The sequence below is a fragment of the Ascaphus truei genome, chromosome 16 (genome assembly GCF_040206685.1).
Source record: "Ascaphus truei isolate aAscTru1 chromosome 16, aAscTru1.hap1, whole genome shotgun sequence".
Lineage (NCBI taxonomy): Eukaryota > Metazoa > Chordata > Amphibia > Anura > Ascaphidae > Ascaphus > Ascaphus truei.
In genome coordinates this window covers 42,168,929-42,192,357 of record NC_134498.1, presented here as the reverse complement: position 1 = coordinate 42,192,357, position 23,429 = coordinate 42,168,929, and the positions used below count along the sequence as shown (strand labels likewise).

At 44.8% G+C, this 23,429-nt stretch overlaps 2 protein-coding genes across 7 annotated transcripts in view; both read right to left on the bottom strand.

Annotated features, from left to right (window-relative positions):
* The window catches only part of MTMR1 (myotubularin related protein 1), a 46,970-nt gene extending 31,486 nt beyond the window's left edge, over positions 1-15,484 (bottom strand). The window contains exons 1-5 of one of the 6 annotated variants that reach the window (XM_075573293.1): positions 15,193-15,484; positions 11,296-11,401; positions 9,929-9,952; positions 5,482-5,535; positions 1,512-1,587 (exon numbers count right to left, since the gene is read on the bottom strand). In XM_075573293.1, the coding sequence (XP_075429408.1) occupies positions 1,512-1,587; positions 5,482-5,535; positions 9,929-9,952; positions 11,296-11,401; positions 15,193-15,317 (385 nt within the window). In that variant the 5' untranslated portion in view covers positions 15,318-15,484. The remainder of the gene's footprint in view (positions 1-1,511; positions 1,588-5,481; positions 5,536-9,928; positions 9,953-11,295; positions 11,402-15,192) is intronic. The other 5 variants (XM_075573294.1, XM_075573297.1, XM_075573295.1 and 2 more) reach the window with 5 other exon arrangements.
* A 4,611-nt stretch (positions 15,485-20,095) lies between these two features.
* MTM1 (myotubularin 1) overlaps positions 20,096-23,429 on the bottom strand; it is a 41,684-nt gene continuing 38,350 nt past the window's right edge. The window contains exon 14 of the mRNA XM_075572667.1: positions 20,096-23,293. Coding sequence (XP_075428782.1) covers positions 23,132-23,293 — 162 coding nt within the window. The 3' untranslated portion in view covers positions 20,096-23,131. The remainder of the gene's footprint in view (positions 23,294-23,429) is intronic.

Here is a 23,429-nt window from a genome sequence, read left to right as displayed (position 1 = left end):
TGGCTGTTTGCGGTCATGTGACCGGACCCCCGCTCCTGTAAGCGCGAAAACGTAAATTAATATGTCGGCTGCAATTCAGCACGCCTCCGCACGCGCCTGCTAAAGCCATACACATACGAGACGCAGGAGGCAAGTGTGCTGGCTCAGCGCGGCTCAGCACAGTCTTTTTTTACCATGTCCAAGGCCTAAGTGTGCGAGAGTATACATATATACACACACACACACACACACACACACACACACACACACACACACACACACACACACACACACACACACAGTGGTGAGAAAACGTTTGTGAACCCAATGATTACGGAAATTCCATCGTTTTTCCATGATAACCTCGAATCAAACCGAATCTTTTCTTAAATATCCAATAGTGTTTATATTAACCAATTCCATGTCTTCTGAACCATAATGATACATGAATTAGAAAAACAATGAGTAATTAAGAGTCTGGGGGAGAGAAGGGTGTGTGTGTGTGTGTGGGGGGGAGAAGGGTGTGTGTGTGTGGGGGGGGAGAAGGGTGTGTGAGGGGGGGGGAGAAGGGTGTGTGTGTGTGTGGGGGGGAGAAGGGTGTGCGTGTGGGGGGGGGAGAAGGGTGTGCGGGGGGGGGGGGGAGAAGGGTGTGCGTGTGGGGGGGGAGAAGGGTGTGCGTGTGGGGGGGGAGAAGGGTGTGTGGTGGGGGGGAAGAAGGGTGTGTGTGGTGGGGGGGAAGAAGGGTGTGTGTGGTGGGGGGGAAGAAGGGTGTGTGTGGTGGGGGGAAGAAGGGTGTGTGTGGTGGGGGGGAAGAAGGGTGTGTGTGGTGGGGGGGGAAGAAGGGTGTGTGTGGTGGGGGGGAAGAAGGGTGTGTGTGGTGGGGGGGGAAGAAGGGTGTGTGTGGTGGGGGGAAGAAGGGTGTGTGTGGTGGGGGGGAAGAAGGGTGTGTGTGGTGGGGGGGGGAAGAAGGGTGTGTGTGGTGGGGGGGGGAAAGAAGGGTGTGTGTGGTGGTGGGGGGGGGGGAGAAGGGTGTGTGTGGTGGTGGGGGGGGGGGGGAGAATGGTGTGTGTGGTGGTGGGGGGGGGGGGAGAATGGTGTGTGTGTGTGTGTGTGTGTGTGTGTGTGTGGTGGAGAAGGGTGTGTGTGGTGGGGGGAAGAAGGGTGTGTGTGGTGGGGGGGGGGAAGAAGGGTGTGTGTGTGTGGTGGGGGGGGGGAAGAAGGGTGTGTGTGGTGGTGGAGGGGGGGGGAGAATGGTGTGTGTGTGTGGGGGGGGGGGGGGAGGGTGTGTGTGGTGGGGGGAAGGGTACTATTTGTCATTGTAACTCTATGCCCAGGACATACTGTACTTGAAAACAAGAGGTAACTCTCAATGTATTACTTCCTGGTAACACATTTTATAAATAAATAAAATAAATAAACGTCTGGCAATATTTTACAGCAGAGAACACACAGACTTTTATGGGACACAACAAGCAATAAGTCCGTTTTTTGGTGCATGCCATTTCTAATTATGGAAGGAGGTTCCCTCTCACCCATCGCCTTGATAGATTCCCCAGGAAATAGTGGTGCCTCTTCCATCTGTGCCAGCTTGTTCCCATCTCTCAGCGCCTGGCAAAGGACCAAAAAGCAAGGAATCAATCCCCTTTCCCATCTGTGCATGGCTGGGAGGTTCACGTCCTCATTCCCCCATGGCTACTATGAGCACAAAAAGGTGCCCTTTGCACCGTATACCTGCTTAGCAGAGGATGTGTTCAGAAAACACAAATATTTGGCCGCTATTCCCCCTGCATCATCTCATGCCACATGCATAAAATAACCCATCATTTAAAAAAAATATTCTTAAGAAACCTCACTCATTCTAGGGCAGGGGTGCTCAACTCCAGTCCTCAAGACTCTCTTAAACCCCCCCCCCACACCCAACCCCCACCAAAACAAGTTAGGTTTTGAGGATATCCCTGCTTCAGCATAGGTGGCTCAATCAGTCCCTGCGTCGGCACCGGTGGCTTAATCAGTCCTTGCTTCAGCACCTCAAACAGTGGCTCAGTCTTTGACTCGGCCACCTGTGCTGAAGCTGGGAAATCCTCAAAATCTGACCTGTTGGGGAGTCTTGAGGTCTGGCGTTGGGCGCCCCTATTCTAGGGGACAGGAGCTAAAGTCAGGGCTGGACGGATTTGTTTTAGGTACAGTACAATATTTCCTGACTACCGTACATTGGTTCAGAATAGTAAAATATTTATATAAAGACAGAAGCTTTGGCATTAAAGACAAAAAAAACAGACTTTAAATTAAGGCTAAGCACATAAATTAGGTTAATTTCCGTTATGTGCCCTGGCTGGCATGGCGTTGGCACAAAAAGAACAAAAACAAATGCAGAAACAAACGCAATTTGACTAGCTACATACACCAGACACAATTATTAACCAAGAATCCCTGGGTTAGATGGAACGCAGATCAGAACCAGGGCAGCTCAGGCCCAGAGGAACTGTGGGACAGATGCCGAAGACAGATACTATAAGGTCAATTCGTTAAAATAACAGGCAGCTTGACAAGCACATTAACTAAACCTAGTAAATGATACTACAAACAGTAACAACTAGTTTAGTAACAACTAATTTATACTGATGTTATTTCTAGATAAACCCCTCTCTCCCCCCAAAAAACAAGGCAGCAAATGCGGGTTAATAGTTTTTTTCTTTTACTGATCTAAAATAAAGAAAAGTGATACAGCAAATAAGGGCAAATGCTTTGTTGTGCTGTTTGGCCGATTATGTAAAATCCAACAAACTGGAGTAATATATTTCTCTATATTTTAAGTGACTCAAATGAGGAATTGAACCAAAATGGCATGGAAGAAATGAAAAAACGAGTTAATGGGTCAGTAAAAGTGGCTGGACACGTCTCTTGTTTACTCTTGGGGTACTAGCCATGTCTTGGGTGCAAAACATAAGTAAAAAGGTGAATGTTACTGCAAACTTAAAGCTTGTAGTTGGAACATTTTCGAACCCCGTTTTGCAGCCGATGGTTCGAGAGCCCCTAACATTTTATTAACAAGTAAAGAAGCATGAACCAGGATTACAGTCGCAGTCCCATTTAAAGACATAAGAGCGATTTGCAATATAACACACTGTTGAGAAATCTTTGTGTTTGCATTGTTTAGACGCCTTTGTATTGTTAGTTTATTCCAGGGGAGGCCAACTCCAGTCCTCAAGGGCCACCAACAGGTCAGGTTTTAAGGCCATCCCTGCTTCAGCACAGGTGGCTCAATCCTTGACTGAGCCACCTGTGCTGAAGCAGGGATATCCTGAAAACGGGAGTCAGCCACCCCTGGTTTATTCGCTTTGGAAACTTGGGCGTGACGCCAAAAAAACAAATTACTTTCTCAAGACGTGAAACCCTCTTCTTCAGGTGCTGGATTAGAGATAAAATGTGGCAGTGATCTGTGCTAATTAACGCTTGGAATGTTTGCAACTTGCAGTAATATGGAAGCTTCCATCGAGATAAGTTTAGAACATCATCTGTGGTTGAAAACGCCCGTGGTTTTGTGATTCGGATGAAAACCAGTAGCGGCAATATTACAAAGTGTTTTTGGAGTCATCTAAGACAGGACTGGCCAACTCCAGTCCTCAAGGGCCACCAACAGGTCAGGCTTTCAGGATATCCCAGCTTCAGCACAGGTGGCTCAATCAGTGGCTCAGTATTGAGCCACCTGTGTTGAAGCAAGGATATCCTTAAAACCTGACCTGTTGGTGGCCCTTGAGGACTGGAATTGGACAGTCTTGTCTTAGATGATTCAAAAACACTTTGTGGAATTGGCCAACCCAGCTCAAAATCCTATGTATAATGCCTTGTGGGAGTCCTGTAAATTAGAAGCTGCGTTTTAAAAAAGGAATCAGCAAGATACAAGAGGAGAAGAAAATGTTGCTCTATTAACCCTGGCGGTGGCTCACAGGCTTGCAATTCAGTGTGAAGCGGCCCGGCGGGTCCCCAGGGAATGACAGAAACACACAAAGAATAAGGAGGGGTTTTACACACCGAGATGAAGAGGATGGAGGATTCGGATGCGTTGCTGTAAATGGCTCAAGTTTAACGTGCAGTGCCGCTTACCAATATATAATATAGGCGGGTAGGAATACCAAAGAACTCCTTTAAAACTTGCCGGCGATACCGGCGCTCCCTTTGGTGGTCTGTTTCTCAGGGAGCAGCAGGTTCCCCGTAGCTGAAATTAATGGGGTTCAGCTCCAAAAACCCTTCTTCAATCCAATGTAAAATAAATAAAAAGAAGACCCGATTGAATTGCTCCTTTAAAATACAGAATATGATCTTACTTTTGCCTTTCACTGATCATAGATGTGGGGTAGGGAAGAAACGAGGGGGGCGGTGGCAATCAATCCGGGATAGGTGGAATACTGCCCGTCTCTGAGTGGTGGAGGGTGATAGGTGATAATGCGTTCCTGGCACCTCAACCTTCAATGAGCCTGCCGGGTCTTAAACACCCACTGTCCCTAAAATGTCATGGACTCCTACAGGTGACAGCCACTTCACCAGGGCCGGACTTTGACCTTCTGAGGTCCTGACCTATGCCATGTTTAAGAGGACCCCAAAAATGAGAAATAGATGTATTATACTGACTGAAGGGACCATTGGAAATATAAACATGAAACTGAAATGAATGGGAGCATTATACCAGCATTGTTACATACAAAGCGGACGGTGTCAGGCTAAAATGAACAGTGTTTGCACATCACAGTCATTTTAATATTAACACATTTTCTTTCACAATTTTTTGAGAGAAAAGTCATTGCTGTTGTCTTCAAATGATAAGCTGCGACGTTTGTCACTTTTGATGCACATGGTCATATTTGAACGAAAAATGTACATATTTATAGAGAAGTGTGTGTGTATGTGTGTGCGTGTGTGCGTGTGTGAATGTGTGCATGTGCGTGTATATATAAACTTGTCTATAAATAAATATCAATTGAATGCAAAGATTTCAGAAGGAAAGTAGTGATGCAAATGTGCAAGACTTAATACTTCATTTCTAACCAAAAATAACGTATTTAATGTGTGTTTGAAACTTAGCACATGGAGTATAACCATTGATGACAAGAAAAAGGTTGAAATGGCTGTCTGTGAGTAGGGTTACTGGCTCTACACTAACTCAGACTCAGGCTGTGCTGAGAAGCTGTGTAATGCAGTAGGAATAAGCTTATAGGGGTCCATGTTACCATGGATTTTAAGTAAAAGGTGAGTGTGTGCTTATTTGCATGTCATTACCCAGAATCCCTGACTGCAGGGGAAGCACTGCATGCTGGGAGATAATGGGGAAGGGCAGGGTTGCAGACCTGTCTGAGATGCGTGAATGTGCGCACATAGTGGGGTTTTTATTACCCAAAAATAGGAAGACGTGGTCAGACAGGAAGTCGGGGCACACCTTCAGGGGGAGATTCCTACAGGCATGCACTAGTTCCACATTTAAACAGACAAAAGAGGAATATAACTTGCCACCTGCTCAGCTTCCGTGTCAGAATGGTAGCCATTGTGTCCATCCTGAGAGTCCTGGGCAGCGCGAGGCAGCGAGAGGCAGAAACAGAGGCAACGAGAAAGAAATCATGCAGGCAACAGGACAGGACAACAGGACAGGGTTCACAGTGTTTTAAAGAGACAGCAAAGACTTTACATTTCTCTACAGCCTTTTCATCTTGAAGAAAGATAATTTTTTTTGGGGGGGGGGACATATTAATGCAGGAGTGGCCAACTCTGGTCCTCAAGGGCCACCAACAGGTCAGGTTTTCAGAATACCCCTGCTTCAGCACAGCTGGCACAAGCAGTGGCTCAGCCTTTGACTGAGTTAACTGTGCCTAAGCAGGGATATCCTTAAAAACTGACCTGTTTGTGGTCCCTGAATTAGGACAACATATGCAGGTTTCCGAGGCTTTGCATGCAGTTTGTGTGGCAATGAAGCCCTACAGGAGTTGGGTTACCATTTTACATGGTGTCGAAAAGTGTTCAAGTCAAGCAGGAGATTATATACACAGTAGATATAGATACTATATATTCACATTTCTACTTCATGTAGTTATTTAAGAAGAAAATGTATTGTATTTACCATTTTGTAGACTGTGGATTGGAGGCAGAGTTCCCAAATTACAGCTGCTTAAAAGCAGCAATGCCCCCCAGAAGCCTATATACAGTGTACAGTGTAATGTATATAATGGTAGTATGTGTTTAATGCTTTTCTAGTGTTACAAAACATGATTTTCTTAATCTCTAGCTTCCCACGGTAACCTTTAGACTGCACTGGGCTCTGGGAGAGAGCTCCATTTTAACCTCCCCGGACACTTAATATCTCAAAAACGTACATCTCCTGACCCGGAGCATCACATGAAAATAATAAGGGCGTTGGAAAAGGGCAAGAGGAAAACACGAGAGGTCGCTGCAAACTCAACAGGGCAACACCAGCTCAGGCCATCAATACATTCTGGTGTCACAAAGCCGGAAGGAGGACATTGTGCCAGCCGTACTAGCAACAAAAAAAAACCCCCATTAAGCTTCCTAGGTCTTCCATGTCACAGAACGGAGGGTGCAGAGACTCGCCCCAAAAACCAAACCAGGAACCCCAGTGCCCGTTCAGGGAATTGCTGACACGGGTTAATAACCAGTGGTGTTAAATGTCATTTTAAGAACTGGGGCGATCACGTTTCACTGTGCATACGCTCTGGAGTAGATAGGCAATTATTTTAGGGCAAATGCCCGCTCACAAGTTGATGGTAACATAACCTTGGTGGTGCCTAAAGATTGCTTTAAAAAAAACAAAAAAACAAAAAACATAGGAATTCTAAAGAACAATCATGCATTAGGTCAGGGGTGGCCAACTCCAGTCCTCAAGGGCCACAAACATGTCAGGTTTTCAGCATATCCCTGCTTCAGAGCACAGGTGGCTCAATCAGTGGCAACTCCAATCCTCAAAAGGCTACCAACCGGCCAGGTGTTCAGGATATCACTGCTTCAGCACAGGTGGCTCAATCAGTGACTCAGTCAAAGACTACAGGGATATCCTGTAGACCTGGCCTGTCGGTGGCCCTTAAGGACAGGAGTTGGACGCCTTTACAGGAAGAAATGTTTGACCGCTTACGAAAGAGAGCAAATGCCTTGCAACCTTTAAAATAAGCGAGGTAACAGTATGCAGCAGCGCAGGCGTAACACAGGCCGGGGCTACAGTCTTTGTAAAACGCCTGCAGGTGCAGAAGTCCGAGAATATTAGCATGCAATAAATAAAACAGAATAATCATGCGCTCTCTGGGATGTTGCAAAATCATTTACAGAAGCAAAACAGTGTCAACATTTACACCATCCGCACGGCTAAACAAAGACTGCAAAATAAGGGACGCGTGTGCAAATGTGCGAGACTTCATTCCTAACCAAAAGTAGGAAGATGCAGGCTGATCACCGGGCAGTGTAACGCAGGGATGCGCAAACTTTGTGTGCTGAGCCCCCCCCCCATCCCAGTGCTTGCGCACCCCCTTACAAAAAATCCGGCGTCAAATGATGGGTGGGGTCACGTGACCCTACGGCGTCATTTGACTTGCGTTGCCATGGCGATGCGTCACGTTACATGACCCTGCGTTGCCGAAGACAAGGTAGGAGACACTGCAGAGGCCACACGCGATCCCCCGGTACTTAATTTACAGCGGTCACTCACTGCGGGAGCTTCCAAACTCACGTCCCATAATGCCTTGTGCTGTGGATGCAAAGCATTGTTGGGGCGCAACTTTGGAAGGTCCTGCTGTAATTGGCAGCACCACCACCCACACTAAGGTGCAGTTTGAGGCTGAAATAAGTGCGCAGTCCCCACACGGGCTCAGGAGCCCGCTATACTGCCTGGGAACCGCCATGACAGATTCTTTGTGGCAAACCCATTGGAGACGCCTCCGGCTTCCAAAAGCCATACCGAGAAATATAGCACCGGTGCTCCCATGTATTAACCTTACCCCGGGGTGGTTTGCCAGCTTAAAAGGCTGTGGCCAAATAATTTAAAGAACAGACCCTCCACATGAGAAAAGAAAAGTATTTAACTGTATCATGTGTCGTACTGGGTGCAGCACTGGGGTGTCGTGTTATACACATGAGGTCGCACACCCAGCAGCACTCGGGTTTTGGTTCTGAGCTTGAAGGGGGACAGTGTGGGTGTTTGGCAACAGGAAAACAACACCACGTATAATACAACGCAAGCCACGGGAGTGACACGCAACCAGAGCGACGTTGCACTAATTACTTTCTTACTATGATGTGAAGTAGATCGCCTTAGAGCAGGGGTGGCCAACTCCCGTCCTCAACGGCCACCAATAGGCCAGGTATTAGGGATATCCCTGCTTCAGCACAGGTGGCTCAATCAGTGGTTCAGATTGAGCCACCTGTGCTGAAGCAGAGATATCCCTCGACCTGTTGGTGGCCGCTGAGGACTGGAGTGGGTACCAGGTGTCCGAAAAGGAACAGATACACCATGCGCACAAACCGCACGTGAAACGCTACAAACGAGGGCCGGTCATGTGATGCAGATAAACTCCAGCTCTGCTCCCTGAGCCGCTCTGTTGACACACGAGGCCCGAACCGCAGACCTAGAGCCAACTCGAGAACAGCGCCCTGCAAAACCAGGGCTCAAACAGGACTTTCCCATTGCAGCCTTCTCCCCGGGGCGGCTGCCGCTTCCGTTCGGATTGTGCTGGAAATGACTGGAAATATAGCAGCTCCCTTCATTGTCTGCTTTAATAAATGACATTTATATACAGAAACCCCGTCATATTAATGCCTCCTTAACCAAGACACTGCCAAAAATATAGCATTGTATCTATCCCCTGCATCGGTATATTTTTTATTTATTTTTTATCACCCAGCCCCATTTTTTTTTGTTTGTTTTATTTTCAGGATAGGAACTAGCAGGACCCACTGCACCAACCGTCCTCATTTCAGCCTCTCTGATGCTACAGTTCCCGAGATACTTCCCAGGGAAGTTAGCCGGTTTAAAACTCCCTGCAGGGGAAACAAAATGGCTGCCAAATCACAGGCCGACAGGAAGCCAGGCAAACATTGGTTGCTGCTTCCTGTTGGACGGCCATTTCAGGCCCCTTTAAAAAAACAGTAACTTCCTTGGTAAATGTCTCAGGCAACCGGGGGGGGGGGGGCGGGGGGCTTGGGGTCCAAAGAGTTAAAAATAGCGCGGTTCACCCCCGGTTCAAATCCTGCAAAGAAAGAAAGAAAGCTTTCTTCTGTATTTGGTACAGTTTTCAAATGACCTGAAAATTGCAGGGAACCCTTTAGGGATGTCAGCGGAACGCGTGGGTTCCTAGGAATCCACAGTTGGAAAAAAACACTGAAATACACATTCAGCAATTGAAGCGTAGCCAGATAATGCAAAGGGCACAGGAAAGCGTCACAGTCTTTGCACGCACAATACGCAGAACCAAAACTACAAACAGTCCTTTCATTTCTTTTTAGACCGTTTCAAAATGTCACGGAAATCAATCAGCACTAGCGTTTTCGCAGCACACGCACAGCTTAAAAAGATGGTCACATGGACGCACGACTGGCCCAGCTTTAGGCTACAAACCGACAACAAGCTGCATGATTAAAGTAAGCAAAACACGTCCGAGTAAGCCTTTCCACGTCACACACAGAGGGCCATCTATCAAACTCTCCTGGCTTCAAAAAGTAAGCGACAGAACCCCCCCCCCAAAAATACCTTACACCCAACCGATGAAAGAAATAAGTCCCGTTGGGAACATTAGGACTTGTCCCTTTGATTAATACGCTGGGTTTTGTTTGTTGACGCCTGGTTTTGAAGCCACGAGGTTTTCATACATTGCCCTCTTTCTCAATTTGACTACAGATGTGTTTAACAGCACAGAAGACAGACAGACAAGTGGCTGATTTGCTGAAGGCTAAAATATCTTACCCGCTTAACAGGCCTCTTGAAAACCTGTTAAAATGCACAATAATGTCATATACACAATATATTAACAGCATCTTCACTTGGTGCGTGTACTGGAGATTTCACACGATATGTTATTTGTACACAGGGCGTTAGTATATATCAGGGGTGCTCGAGATTTTATGGGGGGGCGGGGGCGAGCGCGGTGGTTACAGAGGCCCCGTGCTTCCCCGAAGGCATTTAAAATAAATGCCGGGGATCGCGTGAGGCCTCTGTAACTGTACTTACCTGGCCTTCCAACAACGCGTCTCCATGGCAACCCGGCATCAAATGCCGCCACGGGTCTTGTGATGTCATTTGACGCCAGAGCCGTGCAGAAAGGGGGGGGGGGGCGCAAGGAGACAGGAGGGCGCATGCAAGAAACACTGTGCAACCCTGGTATATATTAACTGTTAAACGTTGGGCCATGTCCATCTGAAAGACACGCCTATTAATAATATATTGGGTAGGAGTAGAGATTAGCAATGTACGTCTTACAAGTTTGCAGATAAAACCGCTACAAATAGTGGGTCAGCAGTGCAGTTTAATTACAGTAACTACTAGAAAAAAAAGGGGGGGGGGGGGGAAAGACTTGGCTTAAAAAAAATAAATATATGAGAGACTGCAATATTGAAGGTTATATCAGTCTTCCAGCTATGAATCTTGCAAAAAGAAACAGCCCGAGTCATTACAGATCAGCACCATTTAGTAAACATGGCTCCGGCTCTTCCAAATTCATAACCGCACAGGTGTGCACACTTTAGCATTGCAACCTTCAGAGCTAAAAGGGTGCATCTAATGTACCTCTATCACATCCAGCAGGTAGGGAGGCTTAATATACCACGTGACAAACGGTATTGCAGGTTGTACAGCCACAATCTTCATGTTCAAAGTTCTTCCAGAATAAACTAAAAAAAAACTACCCTTCCTCTAGAGCAGGGGTCTCCAAAATCAGTACTCAAGGGCCACCAACAGGCCAGGTTTTCAGGATATCCCGGCTTCAGCACAGGTGGCTCAATCAGTGGCTCAGTCGATTGAGCCACCTGTGGTGAAGCAGAGATATCCTGAAAACCTGACCTGTTGGTAGATCTTGAGGATTTGAGTTGGACACCCCTGCTCTGGAGTGTAAGCTCTTGGAAGCAGGGCCTCATTCCCTTCTGTATCTCTTTGCGCTTGTCCGCGTGTCATTCTGCGTATGTAATATACATCACTCTGCACCCCCACTGTACCTCCCTGCGGAATATCTTGGCGCCTTACAATTAAAGGATAATAATAATAATAATGGATGAATCACGAGGTGCCGTAACCAAGCTCACACCCTCCAATGTTCGACACGCCAAAATACCGCTTACCCGGTAATCTCGAGATACATTTTCCGAGGGGACCGGACCGGAAATCTGGCTGGATATTGTGGCTGCAATCAACTGCTTACACCATTCAACGTGGGATCCAGTTGGGCTGCAAGAATACATACATCCTTTGTAAATAGAAGGTTTATAAACAGCGGTGTTGAACTCAGCCTCTTGTTACAGACAGCACTGATGGAGTCCCCCCCACAAGAAGAAATGGGCAGTTTCGAGCATGATCTAAAAATAATAATCATGTTTTTATTACGCAAGAGGATCGCTGGATACTTTGTATATACTTAAGTCCCTCTCTGGGATTCTTCAGGAAAACACCCCTGTATGAACTGCTGACAGGGGACAAGGATGTGCGTACGGTTTCACAGTTATTCTCCGTCACAGATGTTCCCGCTTTAGAACAAAGAGAGAATGACGTAAAGGAACCATGCGAGCAAATTCTGCCTGATTTATAGATTTGGTTGTCACTCCAGTCTGAGATAACATTGGTCTGTAATTTCAAGGGAGAGGGAATTCAATGGCAGCTTTGAGCAAAACAATTTGAAAGTCCATTTTACTGTGCAAATGAGAATTTAATACACAAGTTGCACTTGTAGCCCCAATACTGCAGCAAATAGCTGCTCACCATTAATCTTTAAATAAACACGCAGTACAAACATGATGTGTGTGTACACACACACACACACACACACACACACACACACACACACACACACACACACACACACACACACACACACACACACCTCTCATATTGCATCATTTCAATTTTTATTCTGCAGGTGAATATACTTGTTTTTCTCCTTTGAGAACATCTTCATTAAGAACTTGTCAGTCTAGCAGTCAATCAGATATAGTGCACAGTATTTAAAGCTTTTGTGCCCTAAATGCTCTTAAGAATTGTATTTGTCAACACATTTCAACCCATACTGCACTTTTCTTGCGGGAATGAGTCTGTATACAATATTATCATTCTACCATATACAGCAGCGGAGGCCAACTCCAGTCCTCAAAAGGCAATAGGTCAGGTTTTAAGGATTTCCCTGCTTCAGCACATATGGCTCAGTCCATGACTGAGCTACCTGTGCTGGATCCAGGTTATATCCTGAAAACCTGACCTGTTGTTCGCCCTAGAGGACTGGAGTTTGCCTCCCCTGCTATGCAGAGATTTAATTCAACACAATGCAGCCAGTATTTTCAGTTGCATACACGACCATCCCTCGTTACAAAATATTTCCTCTGCAAAAACAAACATTACTTCAATAGTAAGTGCTACCCGCCTTATTTGGATAGCAGAGTACATTTTTAGTCAAGCATTCAAGAGATAGGTCTCCAGTGATCCCAAAACGTATGGAAGTCCAAATAAAGGGATTACCTCACATTCTTCCCAACTCCAATTAAATGAATGACTCACTCTTATTTACTTTCCAAAATTATTCCAAGTGACTCAACAGACCGTAGATGAAGATTTAAAGAAGCAGTCCAAGCATTATTATTATTATTTATATATATATATATATATATATATATATATATATATATATATATATATATATATATATAATCAAAAAATAAATAGATGATACCGTTCTGTTCGTTAGCCACAGAACGGTATCATCTATTTATTTTTTGATTATTGAAGCTCGGCTAACACGGTACTGATACATATACACGTATATATATATATATATATATACACATATATATACATATATATATATATACATAAATATATATATATATACACACACACATACACACACCATTTAATTACCTTTATTGAACACTAATTAGCAAAGCTGCTGATCGATTGGTTCTCCTGTGATCGATCAGCAAAAGATTCTGTTTATCAGGGTTCACTAAATGGCTGCCTTTCAGTTTCAAATCAATTCTTCAATGTAACTTAGCAGCTACAATGTATTCTTCTAAGGTAACATTATCCATTGTCACCGTTTGCAGCTCAAACTGCTGGGAACATTGGCAACAAATTATCCCAAACAGGAAAGTGTTACAAAGATCTTGCACTGCTGGGGAGGCGGGATAAAACCTGCTATAGAAATGAAAGGATGCTCAGTGTATTAAAACTCTTTACAAATGGAATTAAGAGTTGAATGTGAAAATAACAAAAAGGTAGCAACTATATTATCTAATATTACAGAACTGATTTATTTAAAAAAAACAAAAAAAAACACACATGTAGGATATTGCTTGGGTTGCTCCTTTAAATGGCCGCCTACGTGGGGAGGATATCCTTGAAGAGAATTTAATGTTGTTTATGGTACCTTGCTATGCATTTGGTCTCTGTTTGAAACCAGACAAGAAATGTCCCGTGTGGGAGACAGCCGGTGCAGGGAGCATTCTTCGTGTGTTTGAGTAAGAGCAAGATGACGAAAATACGATTCCAACTTTGTTAGCGTGTTATTTAAGATCTACGGTCTACGATACAGGGTCGACATCTTCCATTTGTGGACGTGTGCAACTTACAAACTATAGCCAACTTTCCTCACTTTGTGAGCCCAGAAGAAGTAGGGAATGGAAAAGAATCGTAGCTTGCCCAATAGTCAATTACATCAAGGAAGATACTTCATGTTTGTATGTCCCATTGCTTAGAAAAACAAATGTTTCCCTGTCAAGAACGATCAAGGAAGGAATGTAAAGAAAGAGACAAAGAGGGAACCACTGATTCATCTGCTGGTTATAGACAGAGTCCAAGCACCACTTCATCCATCCATGGTCCCTGGTGCCATCACAATGGGGATGAAGGCATGATTCTTCCATTGGAAGCAATGAGACAACCAAGCATGTGAATTACCAAAATGCTAGCACAGGGGCGGACAACTCCAGTCTTCAAGGGCAGCCAACAGACCAGGTTTTCGGGATATCCCTGCTTCAGCACAGGTGGCACAGTCAGGATAACTGAGCCACTGATTGAGCCACCTGTGCTGAAGCAGGGATATCCTGAAAACCTGGTCTGTTGGCAGCCCTTGAGGACTGGAGTTGGCCACCCATGGGTTGGTGTCATTTCTTTGCACAAAAGTGTAACCCCCAAAAACAAAATCGCAGTGGTGCCACACCTCAGAATTGGATCAAATACTTCAGCAAACGGCTCAGCCCTGATTTAATTACATGTAATTGGTGTTTGACTTCGGCCCTTGTAGTATCACAAACCCGAGATCCTACTGCACACCTCAGTATTAATGGGTTATATGGTTAGGGGGCTACCAGTGTACAATAACAATGCAGATCAAGGGGAGACTGTACCCCTAATTGCTGCAACATCGTAATTAATATTAGTTCATTTGTGTGGGATATTGGAAAACACATGGGGATTTGAAGACACTGGTGGAGCCGTCACACAGATGAAGACCCTCCCACTTCCTACCAAATATCTCTGCTTGGTACCCCCTAAAAACCAATCACCTACCCCCTCTGAGACAACAGTCACCCTGAGATGTAAAAACTCCTCATTAGATAGGTCTTGGGGGCAAGGGGATCACTTCAGTTCTCATACCCAAGTAAGGGGCAAGAAGGGACTTAATACTGACATAATGTGACAGTGAGTCTCCTGATAACAGGGACACTTTGGGGTGTGATATAAATATCTAGATATAAAAGGTGTAGATAGATAGGATAGAGTATAATGCCTGTCTGCACACAATTAAATATAATAAATAATATATAATTGTCTCATGGGGCATTGAAGGGGTTAAGTAATTTAATTACAAATATATATATTTATCATCCCCAGAAGTTAAGAGGGAGGATAATACAGACACCCCAAAGCACTGAATTGAGTTAAAAGGGGGGGAGGAAGAGAATAAAAGGGGGCAGGGCCCTCACACACCCCCCTCCCAGGGGGCCCTCACCCCCCCCCAGGGATTGCTTTACCTGTCCAGGGTCTCCAGGCTTGGCTGCCGGGATGCGATGGGGGGGATAGAGGGGGGCGCGGAGGGCCGGGGAGGTTTCCTGGCAGCGCCTCCAGCCGCGGTCTCCAGCCCCGGCAGCTTATCCATTAGGTGTTGTCGTTTCTCTCCCCCCTCCCCCGGATACAGCCGCCGCCGGGTTATCACTCACAGGAAAGACCGGATTGGAGGCCGCTCTTCCTGCCACTGAGAAGGTGGGGGGGGGGGGAGAGAGAATCACTCAAGCGGTGGCCATGACGCGCTGCTTGTCACTCTCTGTACCCATGATGCAACGCGGCGGCGGCGGCCGGGCTGTCATTGCCTGCGGCTACCCATGATGCAACGCGGCAACAACAACCTGCTCTCCCTAAAGGAAAGGAGACAGGGAATTGGGGCTATAAATACGTCAGAGCGTCTCAGATTTGTTAGGGTACCAGATGTGACATTTTTCATTACAATATCAGATTATAACACAAATAAATGGGGATGAGTAACAGGGAAGGATACAGAATAGGGATTTATATCCATTATTTTAGCAGGATGAGAAAACAAAATTCCTGTTAAAATAGCACGTGTGATGCGGGCCGATAGGAAGCCGCCACGTCATGCGTCAGGCTGCGCTTATAGTGACTGTGACGTCAGGCTGCGGGTGCTGGAAAAATCCGATTGAGATGACTTTCAGCGATCGCGAGCAAGCCGTCGCACCACGCTTACTATAAGCGCATGCAACAGCGACAATGCATTTGTTTGACGCGAAGGCGTTGGCACTATAAGCGCAGCCTTACGCGGGTGGTGTTCAATACTGTGACATACTAGTGCTACTTTTACTGGTAACCAGGGGGTCTCTGGTGCTGAAAATAACAGGGTTCAGCTCCAGGAACCTCGTTTCTCACCTTGGTAAATAATAAGAGTGGGGGGTGAAAGAGCTTAGTTTGAATGGCATTTCACTGAAGGGGCCACGGCACCAAAATCACCCGGGCACAAACAGGAAACCTCCACTGATGACTTCTGGGCCATATCGTCAGCCCTGTTGAAATCTCCATGGGGAAGTCATTAATTGAGGACATATTGGGGGGGAGTTTCCAGAGCTGAAAATAGAGGGTTCATCTCCAGGGGTCACCCTCGTTCAGCGCAGGTGGCTCAATGGAATACTGAGCCACTTGTGCTGAAGCAGGGATATCGTGAAAACCTTACCTCTGGTGGCCCTTGAGGACTGGAGTTGGCCACACCTGGTTTAGGAAGGCCATGTATTAATGGAAAAGCTTGATACATACAACTAAAAAAAAATACAAAATAAACCAGATCCCTCTGTAAAAAGCAGTATTGCTGCAAGGCTCAACTAGGTACATCTGATTGTAACTTTTAGGGAAGAATATCGTTTTTATTTTCTGTTACATTGGAACGCTTTCACTTTGCAGTTGCTGTATAAATATACCCCTGATAAAGAAAAAGTGCTTTTACTCTTACAAACATAGGCTAAACATAACTTTTAAATGCCTACTTATGGCAGGTGTACAGAAGTGTAGGGGTTAATTACAAGTTGCAGTTGTGGACAGGAGACGGTTACCTAACTGCACGCATAATTAATATTATACGCATACACCGACTGACATTCTTGTAGTGTTTGCTTTAGCTCGGTATTGCTGATTTTTTGTTGCAAAAGGGCTTACACTGTATCACACCAACATCTCGGACAATGCCCCCAATATGTCGGAGATCTAGACCAGGGGAGCGCAGCGGCTACAGAGGTCCCTTGCTCTCCCCCAAGGCACTTAAATTAAATGCCGGGTGGACCGCGCAAGGCCTCTGCAGCTTCTCTTACTTTCTTTAGTGACGTATCGCCATGGTAACCAGCGTCAAATGACGCAGTGGGGTCACCGTAACGTCATGATCCCACGCCGGAGCAGAGCAGGAGGGGTGCGAGCCGGGAGGTAAGCAGGCAGGGGGGCCGCAGGATTTAAAAAAATAAATAAAAAAAAAAAGCACTTTGCGTACCCCTGATCTAGACTATGTATACCCGTTTTCAATTGGCAATAAATCCAATCAATTGACAATCTGGATGTCGACACCCAGCACTAAGAGTCTGTATAAGGATAGACCAGCTGACGTGACCCCAATAACTAGGAGTTAGAAGTCAGTCCGATGTAATGTTTCTAAAGGTATGACAAATAACCAAAGTAGGGTTTGTCTCAGTATGGAATGTATTCTGCCTCTCAAAAGCAGGGAAACTGCGGGACAGCGGTGCGCAAACTGGGGGGCGGGAGAATTTCTAGGGGGGGGGGGCACGGCAGTTACAGGGGCCCCACGCTCTTCCCCACGGCATTTAAATTAAACGCCGGGGGAGGCATTTAACTCCCTTACCTGGTGACTGTCAGGTCTTCGGTGACGTGTCCCCATGGCAACGCGCGTCAAATGACGCGGCAGGGTCACGTGACCGTGACGTCATTTGACGCTGAGTCCTTGTAGAGGGGTGGGGGGGAGGGCGCAAAAGCTGCAGCTTGCCTGCATGGTGGCACAGCTCAAGAAGTTTGCGTTCCCCTGTTATACACTATTACTACAGGTTTCTCATCATTTATAGTCATGCATTTGGGTAACACCTCATCAATATTATCATTTCAACTGTTCACAAAAGTTTATGCTTATTTTTTTCTGAGACACCAATAGTTTGTTTTTCTTCTGTCTCCTTCCTGTCTGATCGGACCAAAATATATGACCACGTTGACCTCGCTTTTTACCAGCCTTATCCGTTTCATATTTCAACCCTTCTACTGAAACATATTGAGACGGTGTGCAGTGGTGCTCAACTCCAGTACTCAAGACCCCCACAGCAGGTCAGGTTTTAAGGATATCCCAGCTTCAGCACAGGTGGCTCAGTCGAGCCACCTGTGCTGAAGCAGGGATATCCTTAAAACCTGACCTGCTGTGGGGGTCTTGAGGATTGGAGTTGAGCACCATTGATGTAGAACACTGAATAAGAATGTACGTTACAACCATCAAAACCTTCCAATTATATAAGTTACTGTTTGCATCTACAACTGTATACAAGCATGCCCCGCATTAACGTACACAATGGGACCGGAGCATGTATGTAAAGTGAAAATGTACTTAAAGTGAAGCACTACCTTTTCCCCACTTATTGATGCATGTACTGTACTGCAATCGTCATATACGTGTATAACTGATGTAAATAACGCATGTGTAACAAGCTCTATAGTCTCCCCGCTTGCACACAGCTTCGGTACAGGCAGGGAGCCGGTATTGCCGTTCAGGACGTGCTGACAGGCGCATGCGTGAGCTGCCGTTTGCCTATCGGGCGATATGTCCTCTCTCGCAAATGTACTTAAAGTGAGTGTCCTTAAACCGGGTTATGCCTGTATATTGTTGGAATTTATTTTTACTAGCATTCCCAGCTACACATTTTATTTGTATACATAATCAAAACCAACAAGGGTTTTCCAGTGGGTAGTTGGTGTTAAAGCAGCAATACTACTTTACCCTTATTTGTCGCTTTTTTTTTTTGTGGCTTATATTTATATGTAAAGCATGTGACAATGCATAATTCTACATTCTTACCCAAGCTGGCAATCATTTGGTGCTCCTGTTATAAATCTGTAAAGATCCTGATTGCGTGCCTACGGCCTGGGACCCGCTGCGCCCGGCGGCGCGGGCGGCTGCACGGGCTTTCCCCACCAGCAGGGGAATCCTCCCGAGCCGGTCCCGGTCCCCCCTGGCTGCACAGCTCACTACACGCTGTGACGCGTCAGCCGCTGGGGGATACAAGAGAATTGTGATCCCTAGCTTCGACGCGTCACGTGGTGTGGCTGTGAGCCAATGAGGAGGGGAGGCTTCGGGAGGAGGAGAGGCTTCTGGGAGTGGGGAGGTGTGGAGGGAAAGTAGCGTGAGTGCCTATCTGTGTTTGTGTATGTGTGTGTGTGTGTCTGAGTGCGTGAGTGCCTGCCTCTGTGTGTGTGTATGTGTATGAGTGCCTGCCTGTGTGTGTGTGTGTGTGTGAGAGAGTGCCTGCGTGTGTGTATGAGTGTGTGTGTGTTGCTTACCATCAGCAGCTCCAGCCCGAGCCCGTGGATGGAGGGGGGGGGGAGGAGTAGCGGGTCCCTCCGCTCAAGCCACACTCCCCTCCCTGTCAAGCCTCCCACTCCCGCCCACCTCCCTACAGACCGCATATCGCGGTCTGTGTATGTCAGCGCCCCGCCTGTCTGCAGTGCGTGCGCACTGACGGAGGGAGCGGGGCCTTAGCCTAACATAATGGCCGCCTTTCAGTTTCAAATCAATCCTTCAGTGTAACTCAGCCGCTACAATGCATCCTGATATTACGAAGGTAACATTATGTATTGTTACAGTTTGCAGCTCAAACTGCTGGGAATATTGGCAACAAATGATCACAAACAGGATAGTGTTGCAAAGATCTTGCACTGCTTCGGAGGTGGGTTAAAGCCTGCTGTAGAAATTAAAGGATACTTAAAACTTATTAAAAATTGCATTACAATTTAAATTTAAAAAAAAAATCCCTATTATGCAATACTACAGAATCGATTAATTTAAAGAAACAAACAAACAAACAAAAAAAAACAACATATATGATTTCACATGTTTTGCAATAGGTTACAAAATTCCCAGTTCCAAACACATTTTACAGTTTCAGCAAGCCAGGGAAATATTGGCCACCACCCAGTGATGTAGACTGCATTGGAATGCATTGAACCATTTTGCACATGCAAAGGAACAGATAATTATTTTCCTTATTCCACAGCACTAGCCTGTCTCTCTGATGTGATCAATCATTTGGGATAACTTGCTCTGTATATTAAATTTTTTTTTTTTTTTACATGATTTTGCTGTAACTTTAAATGTTTAAGAATCACAAAGAATACTTTTTATAGTATATACAGTTTTATTTCAGTTTACCAATTTCGCTCAGATCTCCAAATAGCAATAGATACATTTTTTTTTTCTCTCTCTAGACAAAAATAAATTTCTAGACAAATGTTGGTCGGTATGTCGTACAAACTACATTTTCCATGCATGCTGACAAAATAGAGAAAGGAACCCATGTCTGTTCAGCCATAATCTGTATTTGGACAACGTTCAAAATAGTCATACAGCCGTTTGCTCCTTATACATGCACAATGTACTGTACCTGAATTCTGAAAATATTTTACCAAAATAAACTATTAACCAACTCATTGTGGTAAGGTGTCTTTCTGCTTTACATTAGTGGTATACAGCCTTACAAAGATATATCCTTTAAGCTTTGAGTTACATTGTTTTGTTAAAAGTTACAGTAACCGTCAAAAAGAAATAAACATTACATAATATACAGCTGCAAAATAAATATATTCCACGTGTGACAGGGACGTTGAATAGTTTAAAGACCAGGCTTAAGAAAAGTTGTACATTAATATTCACATGGATTTGCAACAAAATACTTTAATAGTAATATGTAACTATATAGCCAACTTGTTTTGATAACTGTAAAAATACTGTTTTTGTAGCCGTCCACCGGTTTCTACACCATTTTCTTACTTTTCAATAAACTATTGGTTTAAAACTCTAATGTAACTTTGTATGTACAAAAGAATTTATTTATTTTTGCTTACATCCTTATTCTTTACAATATCCTACTGGGCTTCTGACAATGTGCTTATATAGTTATCTAAACCACCACATTTACAATAATTTACAGTAAAAAAAAAAAAGCACAAGCCTTTGAGTTCCAAAATATAATAGCATAATATATAGATTTGCGTCAAAGGGTCTTTGATAAACTTTCATTGAATGGGATGTATTACTCATATCAACCCAAACATTAAAAAAAAAAGCAAAATATTAAGAATGCAAAACTTCCTCAATTAAACACCGGTCATCAACAAATGTTGAACGCATAAAAGGGGAAAAAAAAATCGAAAGCACCAGAGTTTGGCCTTGGTGGAGGCCGCAATGTACAGTTTTTTGTTTAAATGAGACCAGAGATATATATTTTTTTTTTTTTTTTAAAGGACCAGATCACACATTGAAAAGCAAGATAAAGGGAGCGACAATATCCATATCCATGAACAAAGGTTTGACAATACGGATATTATCAGTCATGGATCTGGGACTCACAAAGCAAGTCACTCACTATATATAACCTTTCTGCCTCCATATTGTACGTTTCCGCCAACATACTGTAGGAAACTCAGATAAAAACTCCACTGAGCTATCTGAAGGTCTGGTCGCATGGACAGCTATTTATTACAATGTATTTAAAGTATATAGTTTTAGTTACATTATTATTAGAATTCTACTTTAATATGGTCTTCCATTACTGTGCTCTTAGATTCTTAACATTGCTTCAAAATAACCCACTACATGGACGTGTAATGGGGGAATAATTGAACTTTGCTCGTTAGGCATGAAACACCAATGCTTAAGCAATGCCATTTCATAAATAGTTAAAGATACATACAGGTTTTCATGGTGAATAAACAGTACAACTGGACGAGTACCTTCACGAAGCAGTGCAGATGTGATTTTAAAAGCACTTTGGATTAAGGACACTGCTATCTAGGCACAAGAACATTTGAACTATGGGATTACCAAAGACCAGTTAACAGAAGTGAACCTAAAACTGCTATTTTCTTTAGTCCCTCCATGGTAGTATACACTAGTGGGTAAGACTACATTTTCACTCGTGATGGTTTATATGCATTATAGCATAATGTACAACTTGCTAAAATATTTACAAACTGCGATGAACCCGCTGACTCCGGAGTTTATCAGCACCTAGATTTCTGGAGCGTTTTGAACCGGTTTAATGTTTAAGCACACGGGTTTAGATTCCCGTTTTCATAATCCTGCGGGGACGAGAGTTTCTTTTTATGAACAGAGCTACAAAGCAGCAGTAACATGCTAAATCGGCATGGTTTCAAGGCACGTTTACATATACTGTAATCATTTGTCAGGCAAGCATGAGGCTCTTCCAACTCGCCTTGTAAAGCTGAAAGGTTTTAAAGCAACATTCTCACCCATCGCACCTATTACCCCCACCCCCCCCCCCCAAAAAAAACGAAGTAGCGGGATTGCGACATAATATTTCGAATAAATAGGACATCCTCTTCTCCAATCTGTAATCAACCCTCATTGGGCGAACCGCTCACGAGCAGCAAATTCAAATTTGCTTGCTCAATGCGCAGAGCAGGCGCTTGCTCACACTGGCCACACACATTGCCGCAATGTGTTTCATCGCGGCCAGCGTCAGCGCGCCCGCTCAACGCCACCCTGGACGAGGCCTAACACTATTGAGGAAGTAAGCAGAAGAAACCAGAAGAAGTCAACTTACAAGAAAGAGATTGAAGAAGAAAGGATGGATGGGAACAGAAACAAACTGCAGAGGATTGTGCTGTACAAATCCGCCGTTGACCAGTACGTGGAAGAGAGAGCCACTAGGACAGCACAGAGAAGCAGGTTGGCCCTACATTCGTGATGCAACGAGATGAACACGGGAAGGGTTGGAGAGAAAATGAAACCATGCATTGTTCTCAGAAAAGGTAAACCTGTCACACAGGCCTTAAACAAAAGCCTCTTTCTTTTAAAGACGAATGACGAGCAAAACCGAAAACAAGCTACGACTTCCCTACCGAGTAATGCATTAAAAAAAACAAAAAAAAACACAATCAATAAGAAATGGTTAAAACCCATTCATTCATAGCTTTCTTCCTATATAATTTGAAAGTCAAATTGCACACTAGTGCAGTGTGTCAGAGGGTGTTGATTTTTCCTGGTGTGAATAGAATGACCTAAAAAAAAAGCACATTTCCTTTCAACGAGGAAGAATCAAGTCCCAGCGAAAATAAGGCAGCATTAAAAACGGCTTCCCCCAATATCGTCTAGTATGCAGGTCTACTGAACACACAAAACGGCATTTCTGATCAAAAGGGAGTTTGCACTTGGGACATCAACTTGGATGAAGGCGATGTGGAGGAGTTGCTAATCTTGGATGAATTTGTGATTTGCAGTTCTTCAAGTCTTCGGACGTAATCATCGCGTAAAGCCAGCAGTTCCATGTAGCGTTGCTCCACAGGGTTTGGCTGCTACAGAGAGAGAGGAAGAATAAATCAAAATATATGGACGTGGAACTGGTTTCTAAAGACCCTGGAACACTCATCGTTGTAGTTTTCATGGTTTTATTTATGCATCATCATCATCATCATGTGTAGAAGACGAGTA